General features: G+C 45.6%; 1 protein-coding gene across 5 annotated transcripts in view; it reads right to left on the bottom strand.

Moving 5' to 3' along the window:
- Window positions 1–22638, bottom strand: part of LOC119011579 (zinc finger protein 521-like) — a 94981-nt gene that overhangs the window by 70791 nt on the left and 1552 nt on the right. For 3 of the 5 annotated variants that reach the window (XM_037084825.1, XM_037084821.1, XM_037084823.1), the window contains exons 2-3: window positions 15932–15988; window positions 7627–7827 (exon numbers count right to left, since the gene is read on the bottom strand). Coding sequence is in view for 3 of the 5 variants with exons in the window: in XM_037084821.1 (XP_036940716.1) it covers window positions 7627–7827; window positions 15932–15988 (258 nt within the window). In the remaining 2 variants the exon portion in view is untranslated. The remainder of the gene's footprint in view (window positions 1–7626; window positions 7828–15931; window positions 15989–22638) is intronic. The other 2 variants (XM_037084826.1, XM_037084822.1) reach the window with 1 other exon arrangement.

Raw genomic sequence — 22638 nt, 5'->3', positions numbered from 1 at the left:
TGCCCATAAAACTAAATTTATGAACCCACCTTCCAGTCCGAAAATGGCAATTAGCACTAAGGAACAAATGTGTTACTTCACACGATATTTGAGAATCCCTGTCCTTGTGGGTGGCTGTACTCGCCGTATCCTGAAGTATAGGAGTGGCTGTTCCACAGAGCCCTATAGCGGCCCCCACCCAAACACTACCCCCTGGCCAACGAAAACAACCCCTGGGAGGGGTAGAGGAGAGGGGGAAATGTTGAGTCGGTGATAGTGTAGCCCCAAAGTTCCTAAACTAAACCACAGTGGCTAGCAGGATGCCGTCACAGCTGGCTCCGCTCCTTCCTGTGGGCCCGCTCCACGGAGCTCAGCCTGCTGGGAGACATAAACCTGTCGGACTGGTCACTCTTTCCACCGCCCTCCATCTCCCTCCTTCCTTTCCTCCCATTACTGGCGAATTTGGCAAAAGCCATCTAAGGAAAAAGCCCTATGGGGATCAATGTGCAGTACATTTCCACGCAGGCATAAGCAAAAAAAAAAAAAAAAAACCTCCTCTGACCTTTTCATTAGGGAGCATTAACATGAATTCAAAAGCCCGTAGATGTTTCTGTTAGGTGTCTGTGAGTGAGGTACACGCTGATTGGGTGAACTTTTCTTTGTCTCGGAGCCATGTTACATCCTGCCGACTCCTGGTGTAAATTAACGGAGGGAAACATGCCACTGAAAAGCTCCTTGGCATTTGATATGCTAATACAGAGTGTTAATTACAAACCAAGTGTTTGTTCATGTTACGCACTTCACACGACTGTTTATAAAATCAAACCAGAGCGGGAGAACGTTCACAACATGCCAGACACCTGTTCAGGTGCCACCTGATTGAAGGGAATCAGATTACCGCAAACGACAGTACAAAGAAAGCCTTCTTAAGGTATAAGCATTTTTTCTGTTTTCTCATTAACATTGTATTTTGTGAATTAATAGCAAAAAACGAATCCTAAGGTGCACACCTGACATGCAAGAGAGGGGAAAAACCTGTTCACGAAGCGTTTGTCAGAAATCCGAGCCCAGGCTGTCCATGAAGTTTTTTAAAATACGTTTTTGCCTTTTCTTTGTGCCTAGTTATGTTTCTCTGTATCTGCTTCATCATTATTCTGGTGAGCAGTCCCACGTTTGAAAGAGAAAAAAGAAAATCATTTGAATTCCGGGGACCCAGAGGATAGTGAGCAAAACCCAGAGGTAAGATCCAAGCTCGCTCTCCGTGCCCTTCCGTTGGCTGCCTACCTGGTAAACATCTCCACAAGCTCCTTGCTTTCAAAACACGTCAACCGGTGCCTATGTACTTTAGACTGGCCGGCCAAGCAGGAATTGAGACTTTATTTGTTTTTTTCACTTTTTCCTGTCTCTCTTCCGAGCCACCGCACATAACCTGTCTGGCATTAATGATGTTGTTAATAAAATGCGGCTGGTCTGTGGGTGGATTTGCCTGGCAGGCCTGGTGCCTGTCCTTCTCAGAGATAAGCCCACTGCTGGCCTTATCTACCTCCCACAGCCCCACCCAGCAGTGCCGTGCACTGGACACACAACCAGTCAACTCATCACTGGCTAATTACCACCTCTGACTGCCTTACAAAGCAGGCCTGGACTCACATCGCTGCTGCTGCTGCTAAGATTGACTCTCCCCTACCTTGATTGTGTCTCTCTCTACCCCTTTGTCTTTTTCTACCCAGCCTCCTTTCCCCTTTTCTTTCTCTGTCCTTCCCACGTCTTAATACATTTCACTTCTCTCCTGTCCTGTTTCACGGCAGTATTTTCACAACTGTCACCGAGACAGGGAATACGCAACAGCTACGTGGTGGGTGGTCAGGTAAATCCTGTGTCTGCCTTCCAGCGTATGCATTTTTTGAAAAGGACTAATGTCATTTATGTTTCAGCTTCTCAGTGAGAGCTTATGCCATTTGTGAGCCGGCGTCGGTTCAGTCTCATAGCTTGAGCAGGGCAGCCGAAGTCACTTGTGTTACAGAGGGAGGGAGCGGTTTCTTTTATTCAATTGTTTTCCACTTCCACGAGCGTGTGCCAAGGGGGAGGAAAGCGCCGGCTTAACACGCTCTGCAATTCAACACGGCCAGACGCAGTCCTATTAAGATTTAATGTGCCATTCTTCTGCTTGTGCCGCTGAAAAAGACTTGCAGGCTGAGGAAGAGAGTGAACAAAGAGCAGGCAGAGCCAGGGCCAGGGAGAGATGAAGAGAGCAAGAGAAACCGAGACAACCGCTCCATGGCCAGGTCTTTGTCACACGGCTGAAGTCGGTATTTTCAAAGGGATGCTACGTAGTCGAGGGGGAAATAACAACAGGGTCGATGATATAGTGTTTTCACCCGGCGCGTGTAGTTCTAGGTGAGGACATGAGATTATCTCTGTTTTGTCCACATGTCATCCCCTGCTATTGTGGCTACCTACTTAAGAAAGAGGTCAACTGGATGAAGTCACAGCATGTGTTTAGCCTCTTGGGCGATGAATTATGTGTCGTCTAAAATGCAAAGTGCAAGCACGCAGGTGCTGCGAGGGAGCATGTGTGCACGTTGATACATGCGTGTATGTGTGTGTGTGTGTGTGTGTGTGTGTGTGTGTTTGCATGCCTTAGCGGATGACTGATTGAGCAAGCAAATCCACGAGAGACAGCGTGCGTTGGACAAAGGGGGATGTGGCTTGCAGTTCTGACCGTTGTCATGTCTGCCTTGAATGCAAAAAAAAAAAAAAAAACACAGGCTCCTCTATTCCTGTTTTGATTGTTTTCTCCTGTCGAAAATGCCGTCCTAGTCTGACAAAGACCAATAAATACTTTATACAGTGCATAATGTGTGCTGTGTGAAGCACAAGGGAGAGAGAAGGAGGGCGTCCTCACGAGGGCATATGCTTTGAATTCCTAATGACACTCCTGTTAACGTTACTGGCACTGTCGCACAGAGAGGAAAACGCACAGGGATGCTACGCCACCGAGTCAAACATCTACTTTAATACTCCCTTTCTTCCCCTTTTTCCGTCTCTGCCTTTCTGTCTCTCCCCACCTATTTTCTCCCTCTCCCATAGACACATTGAACATTGCCCCCCACACAAACACACAGACAGGAAAGACTCGAGCCCAATTCTGAGAGCTCACTCTAGCATGAGGTCTCTTTTCAGTGGCTGCGTTGTGCCAGAAGTAGCTATTCTCCCCTGACCGCCTCTCCTCCTTTCAAAGCCTTGTAATCAGTGTGCTGCTCTTTGTACCAGGATGTCGCAAGACGCTCCGGCGAAAAAACACAGCAGAATTTCTGATGAACGGCAGTGGCTCAGAGTTCGGCTAATCAGGTCTTGCTCATGTCGCTTTCCTCTTATGTGAGGCCTTTTGAAGCAAATAAAGTCTTTGCAGTTTGGCACATTCTTCTTGGCAGCCACAAAGCAGCTGTTGGATCAATACACAAAGTTAGTTGAAAAAAAAAAAAGGAAAAATAGGAAACCCAGTACAACCAATAGAGCCTGTTGGAAACAGTTTGTAGAAATCACGGACTGCCAGGAGTCTGTTCATAGTTGAGGGTATTACTGAATGTTTCCATGCCGCTGACCCAAAGACTTGATGTAAATGAATCCGAACACTTCAAACAAACATGTCGTGGTTTTTGGAGTGGAGGGAGGGGGAACATATATCAGCGGGTTTTTAAAGAATTTGTCTCGTTCCCTGTCGCAAACAGAGACCTCATATTAGAAATTTGTCTAAACTATTTCTATCATATTACCATCTCCTGCATTGTGCGGGGATTTTTATTGTTTTTCACACAGTATTAATATTTCATTTGTATTTTTCTCATAAATCTGAAATGTATTTTATTGAAGCTGAGTGCATTTTGCAGTGTCTACAGGGAAGAAGAAAGGGGAAATCTACATAATATAAATCCATATATGGCCCAGTTATCTCTCTCTCTTTCTCTGTTGCACCCTCTCTGATTGATTCCTTTATCTGAGGGAAGCAGAAGACATGCTCTGTTTGCTCGCACAGTGGCCGGCAGGAAAACAGAGAAAGACACTTATTAAAAAGGTCATCTCACAGAGGGTTAAAATAGCAGGGCACGGATCCCTCTAAGGGGAGCAGCCATGCCCCTCCTCTAGTGAAGGACACAAGAAAAGGTGTTGCTCAAGGGAGCTGGACCCGTAATGAAAGAATGGCCACCAGGCTGACAGCCCGTGTGTGCACTGGGCTATTCAAATACCTTCAGAGACGCAGAATTGGAGAACTGACAGTGAAAGGCTTTGTGGAAATGCAATCTTCTGAATTAAACTCTGAGCTAGATGTGTTATTTTTATTTACAGTGTGGGCCAGCTAGTAAACACGAGTTTGAAATGAGCTGAGGAGCGGGGTATTTCTTTGGCGAGCAGGGTCTGAAGGCATGCTTCCGTGCCTGCCGATGCAATCTCATATCTATGGTACGAACATGTCTTGTGCCAACTGAGAACAAAAGTCAAACTACAGACACCGTTTCTCTTTTCCCCACGAAGGATCGGTAACAATACAGTACAGACAATGCAGGGAGACAGTGAGACAAAGCATTTGTGAAGTGTTTTTGGAAAGGCCTATGGAATAGCAATGCCTTCAGCCTCCTGTCTCCTCCCCAGGGCAGCCTAAAGCCCTGTCGGCAGGATGCTGATCCCCACACGGAAACCTGATCCGCAGCCATCCTGGAGCCGGAGGGGGGACGGGGGAGCGCTCTCCCCCCGTGGAGCCCCTCCACTTCTGCTCCAGAGTTAAAGGGGTGCTCTGGGGGAACATTCCTCCAGCCCTGCCCCAGCCAGCCTCCACTCTCAACTCTCTAGAGGAGCATTCTTCCAGCCCTGCCCTAGCCTTCACTGGGATCTCCTGGGGAGCATTCCTGAAGCCCTGCCCCAGCCCAAGACGGGCTCCCTGGGGACGCATTCCTTCAGCACTCTCTCTCCCTCTCTCTCTTCCTCTCTCCCCATCTCCCTCCTTCTCCCTCACTCCCTTTCTCAGACTCTCGCCTTCCTCCGCAGTCCAGCATTAGCGCGATCAATAGCACCGATCGCATCAGGGACACGAGGCAATCCATACCCATGCGCTCCCTTAGCGCACTGCAGTGGTCACGGCTTAAGTGCATGGAAAGGTGTTATACCTCTGCTAGACAGGGGGGAGACAATGGCCGCCATTGATCGGGGTGACATGTAACATCTTTCTCTTTCTCTTTCTCTTTCTTCGTCCATCGGGCGTGGTCGACATGCAGCTAGAATCTGTTTAGACTCTATTCCCTCTGTTTTGTCTCACTCCTGTTGGGAAACTTTGTGTTTTTACTGTAGAGCCCAGACACAGCACACAACAAGGGCCCAGATATAAAAACAGGTGAGGCGGCGGGTGTATATGGGCATGTCTGGCTCCACTAATACACTGTACGTGCTTATGGGACATCAGCTGGGGGGGGAAATGAGCCGAGTTCTGTCAGGGAACAGCAAGCAAATCTCCATATGTGGATTGGTTCCAGTCAAGCTCTGCAATTTGTTTACCAAAAATAAAACATTTGAAATTGTAAAAATGGAGGGTTTAGCAGGTGCTGCTGGTTGATTAGAAAATGGTTCTAATAAAGGATCCATCTGTGAGTAGAGACTTGATGTAAGGCAGATTAATTGGTCATGGATGTCTACATAATGCCACATAGGAAATCTCCTCCCATATTCCGGCGAATACACAAACACACGCGCACGCACACATTCAAAGTACTTAGTATGCCATCTAGAAGTTTCTTTTCTCCCACTGTGTTTGAATACTAATAGAGTGTTTCTGCACAATCACAATACCCTAATGGCAATTAGATTCTTTTGTTTGGTTTCCACGGGGGCTCTTATCCAAACTGTGTTTTTTTTTTTCATCATTGAGCAATTAAGAGTTATTTGTCCGTAAGATTGACATTTCTAAAAGCCAGCCTTAATTATAGCAGGAATATGGCTGAGTCAGTCATGACCACGTTGACGGCATGAAAGGCCTGCCCCCGAATCAAACGCACAACTCTAATCACATTGCTATTTCCAGTAGCATTACCCCGCCAAATATTTCTAATTAAAAGATCATTTCAATTCAAGCAGTCCCCCCTATGTTTTAAATAATGCCCTTTGTGTTTTTATTTCCCAAACAGACTGGATCTGTGTCGGCTTGATGGAAATGGAACTGGGTGTTACATCGGGGGCTGGGGGGGGGGGGATGGGTGACGGGAGGTTCAGCACTTAGTTTTCTCTCATCCCAATGAATGCTTTTGCTGGGTGACAGTAATAGGAAAGTGAACAGTGCATTGATTTTCACACCTTTCGTCGACTGAGCGTCACGTTGTATTTGCGCACACATGAGCACACCAGAGGCGCACGTACCTGTAAACAAGGGCAACCTGCCGCGTGCGAAGTCGCTCTATTACGGCGGGTGGGCGTGCATGCGTTTGTGCTTGAGTCAGCGCTGACGCGGGCCCTGGCAGGATGCACGTACGCATGCTTATATATACACGGACTAACAAACACAAGACCCGGTTTTGGGAGAATTGCTTACAGTTAATGGAAATTCTCCGTAAAACCCGTGGGATATCTACCCTATAATTTGTGGTTTGCTGATTGTGGGTTGCAAAATATGAAATCAAACTGTGCTTGAATGTAAACAGAATGGAGACTACACAGCGCTCGCCTAGGCAGAGCACGATAATAAACTGTAGCTTCTTTACGACGCCGAAAAGGGTGAAAAGCTGCCTTATGTATCGCCTGAACGTCTGAACCAATTAATGTCTGTTTAGCATGCCTCCTGTGTGCTTGACTTGACTGACTTCGCTTCTGTACTACATCAGAAAAGGGGATCATTACATTTTAGGCTGTTCGTGCTCTGTTTCTGAACGAGATGAGAAGATGCAGGGTCTGTGCCCAAACATCAGGAAATGTGTGTCAGGTGGTGTTTCTCGACGCCGGCCCCATCAGGACGTGTAAAGGAGGACAGCAAGTCCAGGAGAAGCACATGGAAACCTTCAGTTCACATCATTAGTTCTGTCTGCCACCTTGTCAGGGTATTTATAGCCCTATTCATCCATCAACAGGTCAATGACACAGTCTGCCAATGGCATCCTTCTCTTTCAGTCCCACTACGTATTACTACCGCAGCTAGCTAGCGTTGGGACCGGCTAAGGGACTTTCCTGGAGCAAGGATCTGTTTCCAGTTGGTGGTCTGGTTACTGTGGGACCTCGTTGCTGCTCTCTAGTGAAATGTTAGAATTAGTATAGTGCTGTATAAAATGTTACACCGAAACAGGCAAGGACACAATGCACATGCTATAAATACACATCCAGCAGCCTACGGTGATCTATTACGAGGACACATGGAGGCCTATTTGTATGTCACGTCTGTACATATTGATGCACAGCGCATCTAAATAATGTGCGATGTGTGTGAGGCCTGTGTGTGCCTGTGTTGTTGGAGATCTACCAAGAAGACTGGTAGTCTGCTGCTCCCCTTGGTGCAGTGTACTAACACACATAGTGTGGCATATTCTCTGGTGAAGGCGTAGAGCGAGTGTGGGAGTGGGAGAAGAGCTGAGTGGCAGAGTGGAGGGGAGGCTCGGTGGGCTGAACGTTGTTTACCTGTCAGCTGGCATTGATTAATCTTGTGTTCGGTGAGATCGCTCAGCGACTCGAACACCTGCCGGCAGCTGTCGCAGCTGTGCAGCGCGGGCTCCTCGTCCTCCTCCTCTCCCTCCTCTCCTTCCTCTGGAGAGAGCAGCCTCTTCCTCAGACGCCCGGTCTCACCATCCTCCGCCGCCCTCTCGAGGGCGCACTCTGGATCTGCCGAGCCACAGGAAATGACAGCACCACATAGTCAGAGGGGTGACCCACACAGCGAGGCACTACAGCTTCCTCTGGGTGACAATAAAATGGATTTCTAGACTCTGGATTTAATAAAAACAATAATAAAAGCTGTAATAAAAATGCAGGTTCAATTTGGGCCTCTGTAACTCAACCACTCATGCCATAACAGAACTGTTGGGCAGGTGAGGGTGAGAGATATACAGGCACACACAGACAGGGTGGCACAACACTCGCACACACACAAATCTAGCTCACACACACAGCTCTGTTATTAGAAATGGTTTTACGTTGTGTTTGCCCTGCTTCACCCAAGCAAAACTTCAGTATATGAAACTAGACTGATGGGAATATGTGTAGTTAATAAATCCTGGATTGCAGTTTTGGCTCGACCAAAGAAATATGAAATTCCACCACTGAGTGCTGAATTGCATCAGTCAGCGTCGATCCAAGGAGACAGACCTTGCCATATTACCCAGACATCTAGGCCAGGAGAACAGTGGATGTATGGAGCGTAGCACAGTAAGACACACAAAGCTGAGATTGGTGTGTGTTAGGCTGTCGTCACGACACACTTCCCTAAATTATTCAGCCTTGCTCGCAGGCAGCCGCGGGTCGCGCACATCAATATTCTTCAATCCATCTGCAGTTTTGTCTCTTGTTGGCTTTGTGCTGCAGCAGTGCCAGGGGTGGGCGACTTGACTACCCTGAACCCGGACTAGGAATCATCTTTCACAACACCAGCATAATCTAAAGTTCCTCGCGTGATGCCAGAATATTCGGACGACAAATCAAACGTTGCAGCCAACCCGTAAACATCTTCATTCAGAAGCACGGCAAAGCGAATCCGTCTTGCAGCAGCTTCTTATAAATAGGCAGCATAGCCTGCAGCCCTCTTTCTCCCCCTGCTGTGACCATTACACTTCACAATAAGACTGATTAAAAAGCCATACTTACAATCAAACAATCATGTCACCCTGGTTTAAGGCTTTGTGGGGGAGAAGAGCCCTTGCACTTCACTGGCAGCCATTTTAAGCCCCACTGATGCAAGTGTTCCTTAGCTTGTCCTAAAACTCCGGAGGGGGAAAACGTTAGGAGGAAGCCAGTTTTTTCTTTTCGCCTAGCACGCGGTTAACGGTGCCTCAGGACAAAGGAGTGTGTGGCACCGATGCGTGCAGGTGTGGGTGCGTATATACCGGGTGTATATACACATGGGCGGCCATTTTAAGTCCCCGTTCTGTAGGGTGCTCTGTGTAATTCCTTGAGGAAAGACGTTCCAGAACTCATCAAGGCCACCCAGGATTTTTCCTTTCCCCCTCTTGCGCCAAGTATTGATGTAACATCACACCCTCCATTGTCCTTCCCTCTTGGCGACTGAGGCTCTCGGAACATGCCCTCTAAAAATATCAGCACTGTGGTCCCTGGTGGGACCATGCAGAACAGAACAGAAGGTGTTTCAAGAAAATGAAAATCCCAACCCAATCCTCACAGATGCAGGCCTTTCTTGCTCTGGGGGAAACACTCCTGACTGAGGCCAAAAGCCACACAATATAGACTTATGATTCATCCACACACACACAGGCGCGGAATTCACAATATGCACGGAAATGTGATGTGAACACTTCACGTCTTTTTTTTTCTCTTTTTTTACGGGGTGCTTGTGGAGGAGGCTAAAGACTCCATCCAAGACTTTTTTTTCCAGCGGCATTTATGAATCATTAATTTCTCTAATATTACAGCTCAGACCCGTCAGATAAAACAACCGATGGCTACATTCGAGCATTTTTATGTTTTAAGTGAAATGCATTTCTCAGCGCAGAAGGCAGACGCAGTTTTATTCTGATGCTCGTATTTGGTTGATGTCCTCACATTAGCTGCACTTACATGGACCCTAATATTGCACTGACAGAAATAATGGCCCAATTAGAATGAAAATGCCTCGTGAAACCACCGCAATCGGAAGAGACTAGAGACAGACGGATTTTGGGGCTGATACCGATACCATCAAATAATTCCCATGTCTATATATAGGCCAATATACAAATGGCCAAACCCTTGTGAGGTAAGTATTTAATGGAAGTGGGATATTACAGAGTTTACGAGTAACAAATACACTTTTGTCTGACATGACATCAAACTTCACCTGAAATGTAATAATTGTAAATCACCCCAAGCATTGTTGTCTTCACTGCGCTCCTCAAAACCAACAAGTTTTCATAAATGGTCAATATCAACAACATATACACTGGTGTCGATATATCGGTGATATCGGTAAACCAATATGTCCTTGATCGGAAAGAATTTTCTGTCAGGTTAAGAGGGGTAGTGTAAATCCTCGACACTCAGTTCAATAGGAAAATATTGGTGGCTAACATCCATGCACATGCTAAAACCAATCATTTCCCTCTGTTTGAAATAAGTATAATCTTTCTGCACGTTTGCCCCATGTGACGGTAATGTTAGGTGACATTAACAAGGTTAAGTTAGGGACAGACGCATTGGGATTGCATAAAATAACACTCTAGTACCTTCACTTACATCTTTTATATTTGGATGGTCTGTTGTTGCCATGATTCCTTTTACTCAATGAACTGTCCGCTGTCAGGATCTTGCTGCTTAAAAGTTGAAATTTTGCTGAAATAGTTGTTGCTTTGTCAATAAGGCGTTTGCTGAATTTACAAGAACTTGGCGCTTAATTGATTGCTATCGACTAAGGGCATGTAGACCTACATCTTGTTAGATCACTTAAAGGGTAATCCCACCCATTTAACACATTAAAGTGTGTTTACAGGTATTGGGGAGTACTACTGTATATGCAGCATAAAGTCTGGTGTGGCTCCAGAGGAAGACGCATGTAATCTGATAAATGATCAGTGGCTGATTTTGGGAACTGGAGGTGCCAGGTTTTGAAAAGAAAGAAGAATAAGTACTACTTACTTATACTTCCTTTTTATATACAGTATGAAGTAGTACTCCCGAAGACCTGTAAACAGACTTTAATGCATAAAAAAATACCCCTTAATTTTAGCATCCACCTAAATCTCTAATCACAATGATCAGATCAGGTTGAGGTAATATTGTTTGTGTAACTATAAGATCTTTGCTAACAACCAAATGACAAACGATTTTGAACGCACAGAGGTTAGTACCCAAAGAGCTTCATGCACGAGTTTGATTTTCACTCCCTGTGTTTTTCTCTTGTTTTCGAGCGACAGGTTTCAGCTGCAACTTCCAGTGAATCCAACCTGGGTCAGCGCTGTTGGTTGAGCTGAGTGACCTCCGGTGCACCGCTGCGATGCGGTGCTGGAAGTGTAAACTGCTACATGTTTGTTTGTGGGGGGGGGAGGGATGGTTGGGGAAGTGGGGAATGGGGGATGGGGGGTGGCTTGACATGGCAAGGTCACGTCCAACCCTGGGATTAAAGGAGCCACGTCAATACTGAGGTTCCTGTGCCTCTGGGCCTCATACAGTAATCCATCAGATCAGGACATCCTCTTCTACCAGTCTCTACAGGCTGGACAGCAGATCAATACCAGCGCGCTTGGAAATCTTGACAATCAAATGTGGAATATGGTCGGGGGGGGGGGGTGTGTGGCATATTGAGACATTTCCGTCGTGCCTAACGCGCTTGTTAATTTTGTTAATCAGCTCGACAATGTCGCTGGAGAAGGTGAAGACAAGAGGGAAGCTTCATTGACCGCTGATCCATATTCTGATAAGGTCAGCTCGAAGTTGGACGATCGTAGCCCGGGCCGAGAAATTATTCATATTGGGAATATAATAAAGATCAGACGGAAAGAGTTTTAAAGATGAATTTTCAATCTTTAAGGTACTAAAACCACATTAGTGCTGCACTAATAAAAAGTGGGAATCTGAATGGTGATTGACATCTTTAGAGCCGTGTAATATCTGTCTGAGTCCAAGTCCATCCATCACACCGTACACACTCTTGTCTCTTATGGAGCCCGGTGACATTTATCACAGCACAACTTTCATCTTGTGAGTTGAGGAGTCCCCTGGACCCCCCACCCTTATATTATTGAATATTTCTGCTCTTAAATATTTATAACCTTTTAATTGATATTCTTTTCTCTGCTCCATTAGCCCCACCAGGGACCCGTGGTCCCCAGCAGGGGAGCCTGCGCTCGTACCCCCACTGTCTGGCCCACACACTGAGACAGGTGGAGATGCTGACCATGGGGAGAGGAGGGGGGCGGGTGTGTGTAGATGTACAGGAATTCTCAAGGGGGGGGAATACATAGAAATCGGTTGAATTTTGCTCTGAAAAGTTAACTCTTACCATGAACCCCTGCTTTTTAACCTCACTGGAGAGTTCTTGTCTAACCCTAGCTGAAAGATTAAATAAAATATTAAGCGCAGCCAACACGAAAAAAAGTTGTTGTTGGGTACAAAAGCAATTTTAAGAGCGCAACATGTGATGGATGTCAGCGTTTCATACTGAACTTCATTCAAATATGGCCCCAAAACACTGAGCGAGAGAAGTGTGAAATCACTGAGGGCGATGTTCTTCGTTGCCTGTAGATACAGTATGTCTGGCTCCATCAGGGCTTAGCCTCAGTCTGTCTTTGTGCAATGAAAGACCTCGGTGTCGAAAAACATCATTACCAGCTCACCCATCTCCTCATTTCCCCATCATCTCCCAGAGATCTTGATCCTATGATGCCCCTCCTCCCCTGCAACCCACCCTACAACCACCCACCCCCAAGTTCGAATTAAGAATTTATTTTAACCAGCGAGCAGCTTCTGTCGACACATGTCGGCGGGCCTGATCAAAGGTGAGTGCGCTCCTTTATCAGAGTGAGGGAGGCTGTCAGAAATAGGAGGACATTAAGATTGAATAACCTTCACACGGTTGCCGGCACCTCATTATTTAAAAATCTAAAACTTTTGCAGAGCACCCGCCATATATAGGTCACACTACATTCTAATGCCACATGTGCCTCCGAGTGTATCCTCCTCTGTGTGGATGGGATTTGGGGGCCCTCCACTTAGACCGTCACATCCACTGATCCCCCATCATTAAAGAATGTCATGATCCGACGACGAGGCTGTGAGCTCGACACTTGCCAGATTGTTAACGATCGTCAAGAATTTGCACGGGGCCGGGTGGGCGGCGGGGATGTCTGTGTTCATATGGTTGGTGCGTGCAATTTGATTTATCTGCTTCAAGTCCCCCAGATTCATATTAAGGACTAATTGCTGTTTAATATTTTGATGCATGATGCATTGAAATCTGAAAGTGGATTAGCAGAGGTGTTTGTCAAAAGCAGTTTCTCTCAAAACGCTAAGCACGTTACGAGCATAAAGCGATGGCAGAAAGTGTTGCCCGCCCTCGCCGCGTGTTACGTTACAAAAAAGACAACAACAAAGAACATGCAGCATGTTCATGAACATTTTATGATGCGCGCAAATAAACGACAACGGCAAAGATGCTGAACAATTACGGGAGAGGCAAAAAAAAAAAAAAAAACAAGCGACGAAGGCAGTGCCGGCAGATATAATCACAGGTACACAGGCGTTAAAAAAACTCGACGCCAATAAAGCATCCGATGAAGAACGGAAATCAAAGCGGCTGAATGGGGAACAACATTTGAACACACCAAATGCCGCTCCCCCCCACCCTCCCTCACCCCTCTCGTCTCACACGCTCTCTCACAGGGAGTGATAATATTGAACGGAGCGCCTTGCTATGCCATTAGTGCAGTAAAACATCAAAGGAAATGAATAATAGAGAATATGATTTTCTGAAGTGCTGGAGTGAAAGAGTCCTTTCCTCTCCCCGCTGTAGTGCGCTCCTGCAGCACATTGATCTGTGGGGCAGCCTCAACCTCGAGCTCGGGAGCTCCAGTCTCGGGCGCCGCACCACACCGCCACGCTAGCTACGCTACTCAACTCTACTCCACTCTACGCTACGGCACCTTGCCACCCAGATGCCCCTTCAGATCTCGGGAACACTTCTGTTTGCCTCAGTCCACTCCACTTTGACGGAGCTGACACCCCGCTCCAAAAAAAAAAAGAAGAAAAAAAAAAGCAAAAGCCTCGATCTGACATAGCCGAGAGCGAAGAAAAAGAAAAAGAAAGAGGAAAAAAGAAAGAAAGAAAGGGATGTATATATAAGAGAGAAGAAAAAGCGGGGAGCATGTGGTTATAATTACACACAGGCAGCGCAGTGGTAAAGCCAAGCTGCAGATCTTAAGCCCGCTCGACACTCTCCGTGTAAAAAAGCACACTGCCTCATTAAATCTTAGATATCATACTGTTCCTGCCCTTCTATACCATGCATAATACTGTCTGTCTTTTAGAGGGTCTCTTTTGTTAGCATTTCTCCTTTGCCTTTGCCACATATCAAACATGAATGAGAAACAGGATGCAGGGTCTGCAGAACGCTTGCGGAGACACAGAAGAGCACAACTGGGGGTCTACTTATGAGGCAGATCCTGACACCATGTCTGATTAAGCCCTTAGCTTGTCAGGAGACTAATGGCTATTGTGGCCGTGTCTGTCAAAGTAGCAAATGCATGAAAAGCAGGTAAGCTTTTTTCTGCTGCCTTTTCAATTTGACGTTAGAAAGAGCTTGTTTGGGGCCATAACCAACCATAAGGATGAATTACTGCAGTCGCGATAACAGACCATCTGAAAGGGGGGCGCATTTAAAAAAAAAGTTAGAAGTGACAAATTGGCAAAAAAATGGCGAAGAGAAAAAAATCCCAGCATCCTCAAAAGAAGTTTACCGCCACAAACATGAGCGCTTCTCCCGTTGACCGTTCGTCGAGGGGGTTAAAAAATAAATCAGTCAGACGAAGTCAAATGAGGAAAGTGAGAAATTAATTTGTGCGCCCTCCTGATTTCTCCACAGGCAGACATCGATCATGTGGCGGCTGTCTCCCCTCACTCTGGAGATGGAGGTGGTGGAGGGACGGGGAGGAGAGGGGAGCTTCGTGTGTCTGAGGGGGTCGTTGTAATCAGGCACACTCATTAGCTCTACTTTGGCTCTGGATGACAGGAGGTCTCCGAGGCAAGTCTGCCTTTTATGCCCAGTCCTTCATCCCTTGAGCTGGGGTTGAGAGGGGCTAAACAGGCAGTTTCTTTTCCACAGAACCACCCACCAATAGCCATCGATACACATTAACACAGCGGCAGATAGATAGCGCTCTGATTTTTTTTTTCTTTTTTTTTTTCCCCAGAGATGAGCAAAATTGTTACGTGTTTACCGCAATATCTGATGCGGTTACACACTCAGGGGCCAAGCGGAAACACACGAGAAAGAGATCAGAAAACGCACTTTTTGTACTGCGAGATGTCTGAAGTGAGAGGCCAGCTCAAGAAACCTGAATCTGCATTTAAAGACCCTTAGAACGAGAATACTTTAGTCAAAGGATGCTGAGAAAAGGCCAGGATCTATCTGTATTTTGCACTCTGAAGGCTATGGGTAAATGCCGGACTAATGTGGCAGCCTAGGAGTACCCATGGTCCCCAGCCTGCTGGGCAAAACCATCCATATCGGGTTTAAAATAACCACGCCTGAGACTTAACCTTTACCAGAGACAAATGAAATGAAAATATACAGTGTGGTGCATCAGGAGCAGGCTTCATTCATAGGGGGCTTTCTGCTAGCCTGACCTGAATTACCGCTCTGTTCCTGGAGGGCCACTGTGAATGGCACGCGTGCAGACAGGACACATTCATCTGGGTAGCTCTATTCTACATCATACAGAGGGTTGGGAAACAAAGAGTCTTAAAAAAAAAAAAAAACGTTAGGAACACACAGAAGGACAGCTTTAAGCACACCTGCATGCATGCATGCACACAAACACACAAACAAAGAAAAGGAGCTCCACCGCTCCGCCACCGCTATAAAAACACAAGCGACCATGCAGTTTACATTCTGAAAAACCTCAAAAACAGGAAATACATACTTTATGTCATTCTGAGCCCAGCAAAGATTTTACAGAGACACACACACACACACACACACACACACACACACACACACACACACACACACACACACACATGATCCACTTTCCAGCCGAAAATGATGAAATATGAAATGGAGCATTACCGCTTGGAATGGCAGTCTGCCCGGGACTGTGCTGGTCCTCTGTCACATTGTCTTCTACTGCCAGAAAAAGAGAACGGGGAGAAAAAGAGGGAAAGAAACAGTTAACAGTGAAAAACAAGTTAGATACATTGAGATTTCCTTCTTTTTTATTATTTACTATTGAGATTTTCTGTATGGAAACTCCAGGAGATTTCAACAGCTTTCGACAGCTCAACCTGTGGTTTGGGAATCCACACAAGCCTTTCATATGTATGAGGTTTGGCAACAAGGCAAACAACCACCCACGTAAATAACATATTGGACTGGGTAATGACTTGATGAATTATGAAGGTCTCCCATGAAACGTCTTCCCAACATCAACAGTGACCAAGTAGAAAACACCTTGATGACTGCATGAGCGAGGAGGGTGTACAGTGCCACGGTTAGCTAAATTAGACGGGTATCAAAAAGAAAATTTGTAGACTCCAGAATAAACATGGGCCTTCCTCACGATGATCCAAACTTAAATGCAAAGGAAACGCACCTTTATGAAATAAGCATATTCACACGACGTGTCACAAGAGCCAAAGCAAAGCCGCAAAGTCCTTTTGCTCCTTAACAGGATGGCTGACAAAACACTGACGGCTTGATCAGCACTCAGATCTGCTCATTAGGCGCATGGCAACTAAACCACTTTTGACTTTTTTGACAACAGCGCTGGCCTTGAAAAACACGACTTCTGTTTAGTAAAAGGTAGGAACCTTTTACATTGGAGCCTTTTTGGGAACTGGTGAGAGTTCCTTGTGGCATGTCAAGTACAAGAAATGAAATGGATTTTAACAGCGGGAAGAGAACAAAAGAGTCTCCCACCTGTTCCATGTAAAATGAGGGTCTCACTGAGGACTTCTTACGCCTCTGCCTTCCACCCCTGCAGTTGAAATGCATTCTCCATTATGTCTTTTCTTTCTAGCCTTTCATTTTCCTGGGCGAAGAGGAAGGGGGGAGTCTGACAGGACCTCCCAGTAGGGGAGTGTGGCAGTGACTGCCAAAGCAGAAACTGGCGCACTTTTAAAATCGCACAAAATATCCTGTACTTTGCATAATTAAGGCAGGATCCTATGGTGGCAGAAGCCTTTCCCTCAGGGGAGCACGAGTCAGTGTCAAGCAGGGTGTCAAACCTCAGTGAAAAATGAAGAGGAAAGTGTTGAGCTGTTTCTTATGAAGATGGCAAACGACGGAGCAACCATGTTTCGCTGTCGGGCCTTGTCCAGCCAAAAATCCGAATGCCCAGGGAAGCGGCTTTCATTCCAAATGCCACTATTCACTCAGAAAATGATCAGAAATATTCCCCTTAGTAACACATTTTTAGTTAATATGCTAAACAAACGGTCATGGGTCTGGCAATTAATTAACTAAATCAATTAAAAAGTGATGGAATAGACATAGTTGGACGCCGTGGAGGTATATCCCTCTGAGCCACCACAGAGGACTGCATCAGCCAACACAGAAACCTTGTCCTGCTAAAGGAGGCCTCAGTGACTGACGCCCTGAGAGTTTAATGAGTTTCTCCAGCGCTGTTGAGCGCCTTGCATCCAGGATCATTTAAATGGGCTAGGGATAGGGGGTCCTAATAAATCCCCCATGGTTCTACCAGAGATTGGTGGCGGGAGCTGGAGTTTGTGTTTTGATTACCGTCCCTGTTGGCGAGACGGGAGAGTTCAGGCAGAAAATTTCTATCTTACAATGCCATAAGAACTTAAATATTACGGCAGTTTGCAGCGATTTGTCACCACGGTGAACTTATTAAAAGTTTTGTCATTTAAAAGTAAACAACTTCCATCACAAGGCAAGCGCTTTTTTTTTTTTTTCTCTCATTCGCACCTGTCTGCTAGATAATTAATAGCCGGCTAGGAGCGACGGCGGACGGGGTGAGCCGTCAAGTGAGGGGCGACCATCCTGTGATGTTTCGTAGCAGCTGGACATTTGATCGGCAATCATAACACAGTGCAAACACAAGCAGCCGGGCAGTTCTTTTCTTTTAATTAATGCACTCCGAGGCTCGTGATCAGCTCACAAAGGCTACACCTGAACGCAACTCAAGTCCACGCCGCTGTTAATTCGTCACTGCTATCAGTTAATTAATGTTTGACAAGGTACAGTGTATCACTCTGTCAGTGACGAACTGTAATCACGCCACTAGGTTTTGTTGATACAATAGCAAAACACACATGGGACCGTTTCAGCACTGCTCCTTTGATTTTCAAAACGGTGAGCAGGAGAAAAGAAAAAAGTAATCCGACACAACAAGTGGCACCGCGTTAAAGGCCGTTAATTAGCACACCGGCCACATGCACAAAAGTGACCGTGGAGTGAACGTCATCGTATCACGAGTGACGAACGCCCAGGATGGGTTGATTTCATTTTCTACACACAAAAAGAACCCAAAAAAAATCAAACAAAACAGATTGATCACCGCGTAAACACCCTCGTAAAACTAATGATTCCATCGACGTGAGTAAGCAAAAAAAAAAGAAAACAAGACAAACACTCAGCAGGTCGGACCTTTCCTCATCCATCAAATGAACTCCTGTTACAGAGAGCGTGCTCAAATAAACATACTGTACATTTCCACTGCTTTCACTCGTGTGTGTGTGTGTGTGTGTGTGCGCGCGCGTGCGTGCATGCTTGTGTGTATGGGTATCTCACAAGCAATTCTCAGACATAACACACGCACACAAAAAAGCCCTGAGTGTGTTCCTGGATATGCGTGACTCATCTGCTTGGTTACAGCCAGCTTGGACGATACAGTGCCGAACACAATGGCTGTGTAATCCGCCCTGACTGACCGGGAAGGAGACGCTCGCCACAGGGACTACAACTCAATTTAGCTCAGGTCAAGAGGTCAACCCTCCTCAATTAGGGCCGGGGAAGGGAGGGAGGAGGACACACACTGCACATGAATAACTTTCTTAATGAGCATTATTTGAACTGGTGATTAGTGTCATAAATAATTTGCAATAGAGGAGCATGTTAATCGCGTTGCATAATATTTTGTAACCCTGACGAATGTTGCCACGTACTGTTCGCAAATCGTAAAATAAAATAAAGAGTTCCACAAGCAAGGAATTAGAAAAAAAAATCAGTAATCTCATTATGCAATTACTGCAAATGTGGCTTCTCTCCCCCCCTAAAAAAAAAAAACATTAATGCTATTCATAAGGGAAAATGAGATAAGCCGAGGAAAAGCGTTATCATTTCATTTTGCAACAGTAGGGCGCGAATCAATCACTGTCTCTGAATCAGAAACTCTTTCTCCATGTGGCAGACAATCCATGACAACAAGAGAGACACATGCCACGGAGTAAGAAGAGATATCGGCCAGCTCCCGCGACACCCGAGTCCAACACGCTGAGCCGCATGTCAAGAGCACTGACAGCCGTGCTAATGGGATTTTTCCACGGCTCCATCATAATTTCCTTAATGATAATGCTAACCATATTTTTGTGTCACATTAGAAAAGTGTTAATGGGTGTTATGCCACAGATCATTAATTGTGAACAGACTGGAATACTGCAGCAGCTTCCCTCTAAACTAAAAAGAGTGACGCAACCGCTCACAGACGTCTTGACAGGGGATCAGAGCAGATTACGGCATGTTCCTGCATCTGTGGTTGTTCAAATTAAGAAAAGGGGTCTTTTTCTTTTTTAACATTTACATTCACACTGAATACAGTGTGTGCCCGGGAGAAGGAGTGGAATTCGTTTTTCGGAGTCGCTCCTCAGACAAAAAAAAAAATACTTTTTTTTAAGTTGCACAGGCCTGTGCTTATGGGGAGTGGAAGGGGGAGTGGTTATGCATCTCTGGGCATGACGGTCAAGTTTCTTTTTCCCCAAAAAGCAAAGCTTGAAATTATGACAAATGTGGGTTTCTAAAAAGAAATGAACCACATTTTATTTTTCTCGGTAGGCCAAATTTAAATAGTAGTTTTATCCTCAGTTTCCTGACATGAAAGGAAATTTAAAAAATGTACTTTCACGTCCGAGCAGAGGAATTTTAACTTATAAGCTGCATCTTTAATAGGCCTTGAAACACACATCTCACAAATCAACCTGCTCTGTGTTCTTCTACATTTTAAAGCGTGACATAATCTTCTTCTTTCATGTATAGCCAAGCAAAAAAGCTCCAGAGTTCACTCATGAGGCGGTGCGAAAAAAAAAAAAAAGAAAAAAAGAAAAAAAAACTCAGCTCCTCAGAAGCATCAAATATTTAAGGTGTACATGACACAGCGCCGATTTCATGACAACCCGCTGTACTTAAAGTAAATGGCGCAGAAAATATATTTATATATGCGGATGACAGACCTGGAAACTTCTAGCTCAGCCAATGAACACATCAGGACTGACTGGAGGACTTGTGAGTGTCATTTGTGCTCCGGATGAAAATATCAAACCCAGCCTCGCTCACATTATTCAGGAAGTACTGTAAGGACAGGCAACGTGGCAGTCATCACACTCTCTACATGCGGGATTTTTTATTTTTTTTATTTTTTGGGGGGGAGCGAGGTCCTCCTTTCCTCGCTCGCTCACCACCGACTGAGGCAATGTGCTGACCCAAAAGCCTCTGCACATCAAAACAAAATTACAATGTGCCTACAGTCGAGAAATGTGGAAGGCTCAGGATTGAGTAAATGTCAGTGGCTGGGGTGAAGTGTTTGCATATAAGCGAATGATGTATGGTCTCGTCCTGTGCCATTTATTCCCCCAAGCAATAACGTAGCTGGATCTGTCTCTCAGACTTAATTGAAACGGGACTTGTAATGTTGCCCTTTTCCTCGATGGGACCAAAAACATAACCTCTGACTCCCACAACCAGCCAATACTGTGGAGGTGGGTGTGTGTGTGTTGGGGTGCACAAGGGAGAAGGGGGGGGGGAGAGAAAAGAAAAAAGAGTGCCAACTGTCACAGCATTATTTTCTCATCTCCTCTACATACACTTCATGTCCACACCGGTCCCCTAAAAACCGCCGCACTTGATGCCCGCTCTACCTTTCCCCTTCCCTCCATGTACCAACAGCACCTCTTGTTTATTTTCCCTTCCGCAGAACAAAGTGTTCTTTCTTGTGCTAAAAAAAAAAAAAAAAAGGGCACCGTCCACATTGACCAGTGCCTCAAGTCGGCAGAAGACAACCTACAAAAGTGAAACCTGAACTCTTGCAACCCTCCGGTCCGTTCGTGAAAACGCACACAGGCTGACACACACACACACACACACACACAAGCACGAATTTAAAGGTGCCGCTTGAAAAGGAAAAAAAAAGTCTGCAGATAACAAATGATAAAAAATGAAATCCTGTCTCGCACAGACACCAACGAGGACAATAGTGTCAGGCAAACTGTTTTTTTTTTTTGTTTTAAAGAATGACAAGCAAAGTTACTGTGGACATCTGTATAAGTGAATCTCTGTCCCCGCGGAAAGACATAAGACAAAGAACAATAAATAACATCTGCCTGGCCTTCCCTGGGTCTGATCCAAAACCAGGGAAATATCTATGACGTATCTGCTTTTCGGCTCCGCTTCAGCAGCCGGGATGGAGACATAAAAGTCGCGGATGTTTTGTGCACCACATTTCTCCAATTTGAATTTTAGTGACAATAACAAAACAAACAATGTCATCACTCTGACTTCATTTGCATACTGATTTGCTCACTCTCTATCCCTCTCCCCTCGCACACGTTCATGTACACAAATCTTGACAGATGTTCCTCTGAATGCACACACACACACACACACACACACACACACACACACACACACTTGTAGCATGTCGGCACGCTGGCAGGAGACGATTATATATAAGTGATGTGTCTTTTGAGAAAAGCAAATGTCACATCAAACTAACTGAGAGACAGAGAGAGAAAAAACAGTCAATGCCAATCTGGCGTGAGGAAAATAGCAAATCTATGTATGGAGCTGTTTACAGCGAACGGAGCAGTGCAGGTCTGGAAACAGAATGTGACAATTTTTAAGATGTGCATGCACTCACATTTCCACCCCTCTCCTGGGTATTGATTTAAAATGGTGGCTGCATGAATGTACTACCGCAGACCATGTAATCTTCCTTTGAGATGAAGACTTCCGAGAACGAAGAGGGGGGGAGAGAGAAAAGGGGACCACCGACCACAAGCTGGGAATGTGAAATTGTGGACAATTATTTGCTGAGCAAAATACAATGCCTGCCAGATGAACTGGAGCTCAACCCTCCGAAACCCTGCAGCTCCCCCCAGCAAAATGCTACAGAGAAAAGTAGTGTGTGAATATGTCTGCGTGCGTGTGTGTGTTTCTGTGCATGTGTGTGTTCAAGCATGTTGCTCTGTCTCTATTTCCCTCTTCCCCCCTCCTCCCCCCTCTCTCCCTCACCCTCTCACACACATGTACACTCAGACACAAATGCACGATCGAATTACCGCCAGTCCAGCTGTTTTTTTCCTTTCTTTAAAAAGAAAAAAGAGAAAAAGGAGAAAAGTAAGAATAAATTGGAAAAATAAATCACGCGAATGAGCTGCTGTGCCGAGATTGTACTATTTGAAATAACAAAAAAAATTATACGTATGTATAAAAGTTCAGTTGTTTTTAAAGCTTTAAGGCTTCCTGGCTGATAAATCCAGATGTTTACAACTTTTCTTTTTTTTTTTTTTAAATGAACGTGCCCAATTAGCTTGTCCACACTC

This window comes from Acanthopagrus latus, chromosome 21 (assembly GCF_904848185.1).
Source record: "Acanthopagrus latus isolate v.2019 chromosome 21, fAcaLat1.1, whole genome shotgun sequence".
NCBI lineage: Eukaryota > Metazoa > Chordata > Actinopteri > Spariformes > Sparidae > Acanthopagrus > Acanthopagrus latus.
Note: the sequence above shows the minus strand (reverse complement) of the source record. Positions and strands in the feature narration are given on the sequence as shown.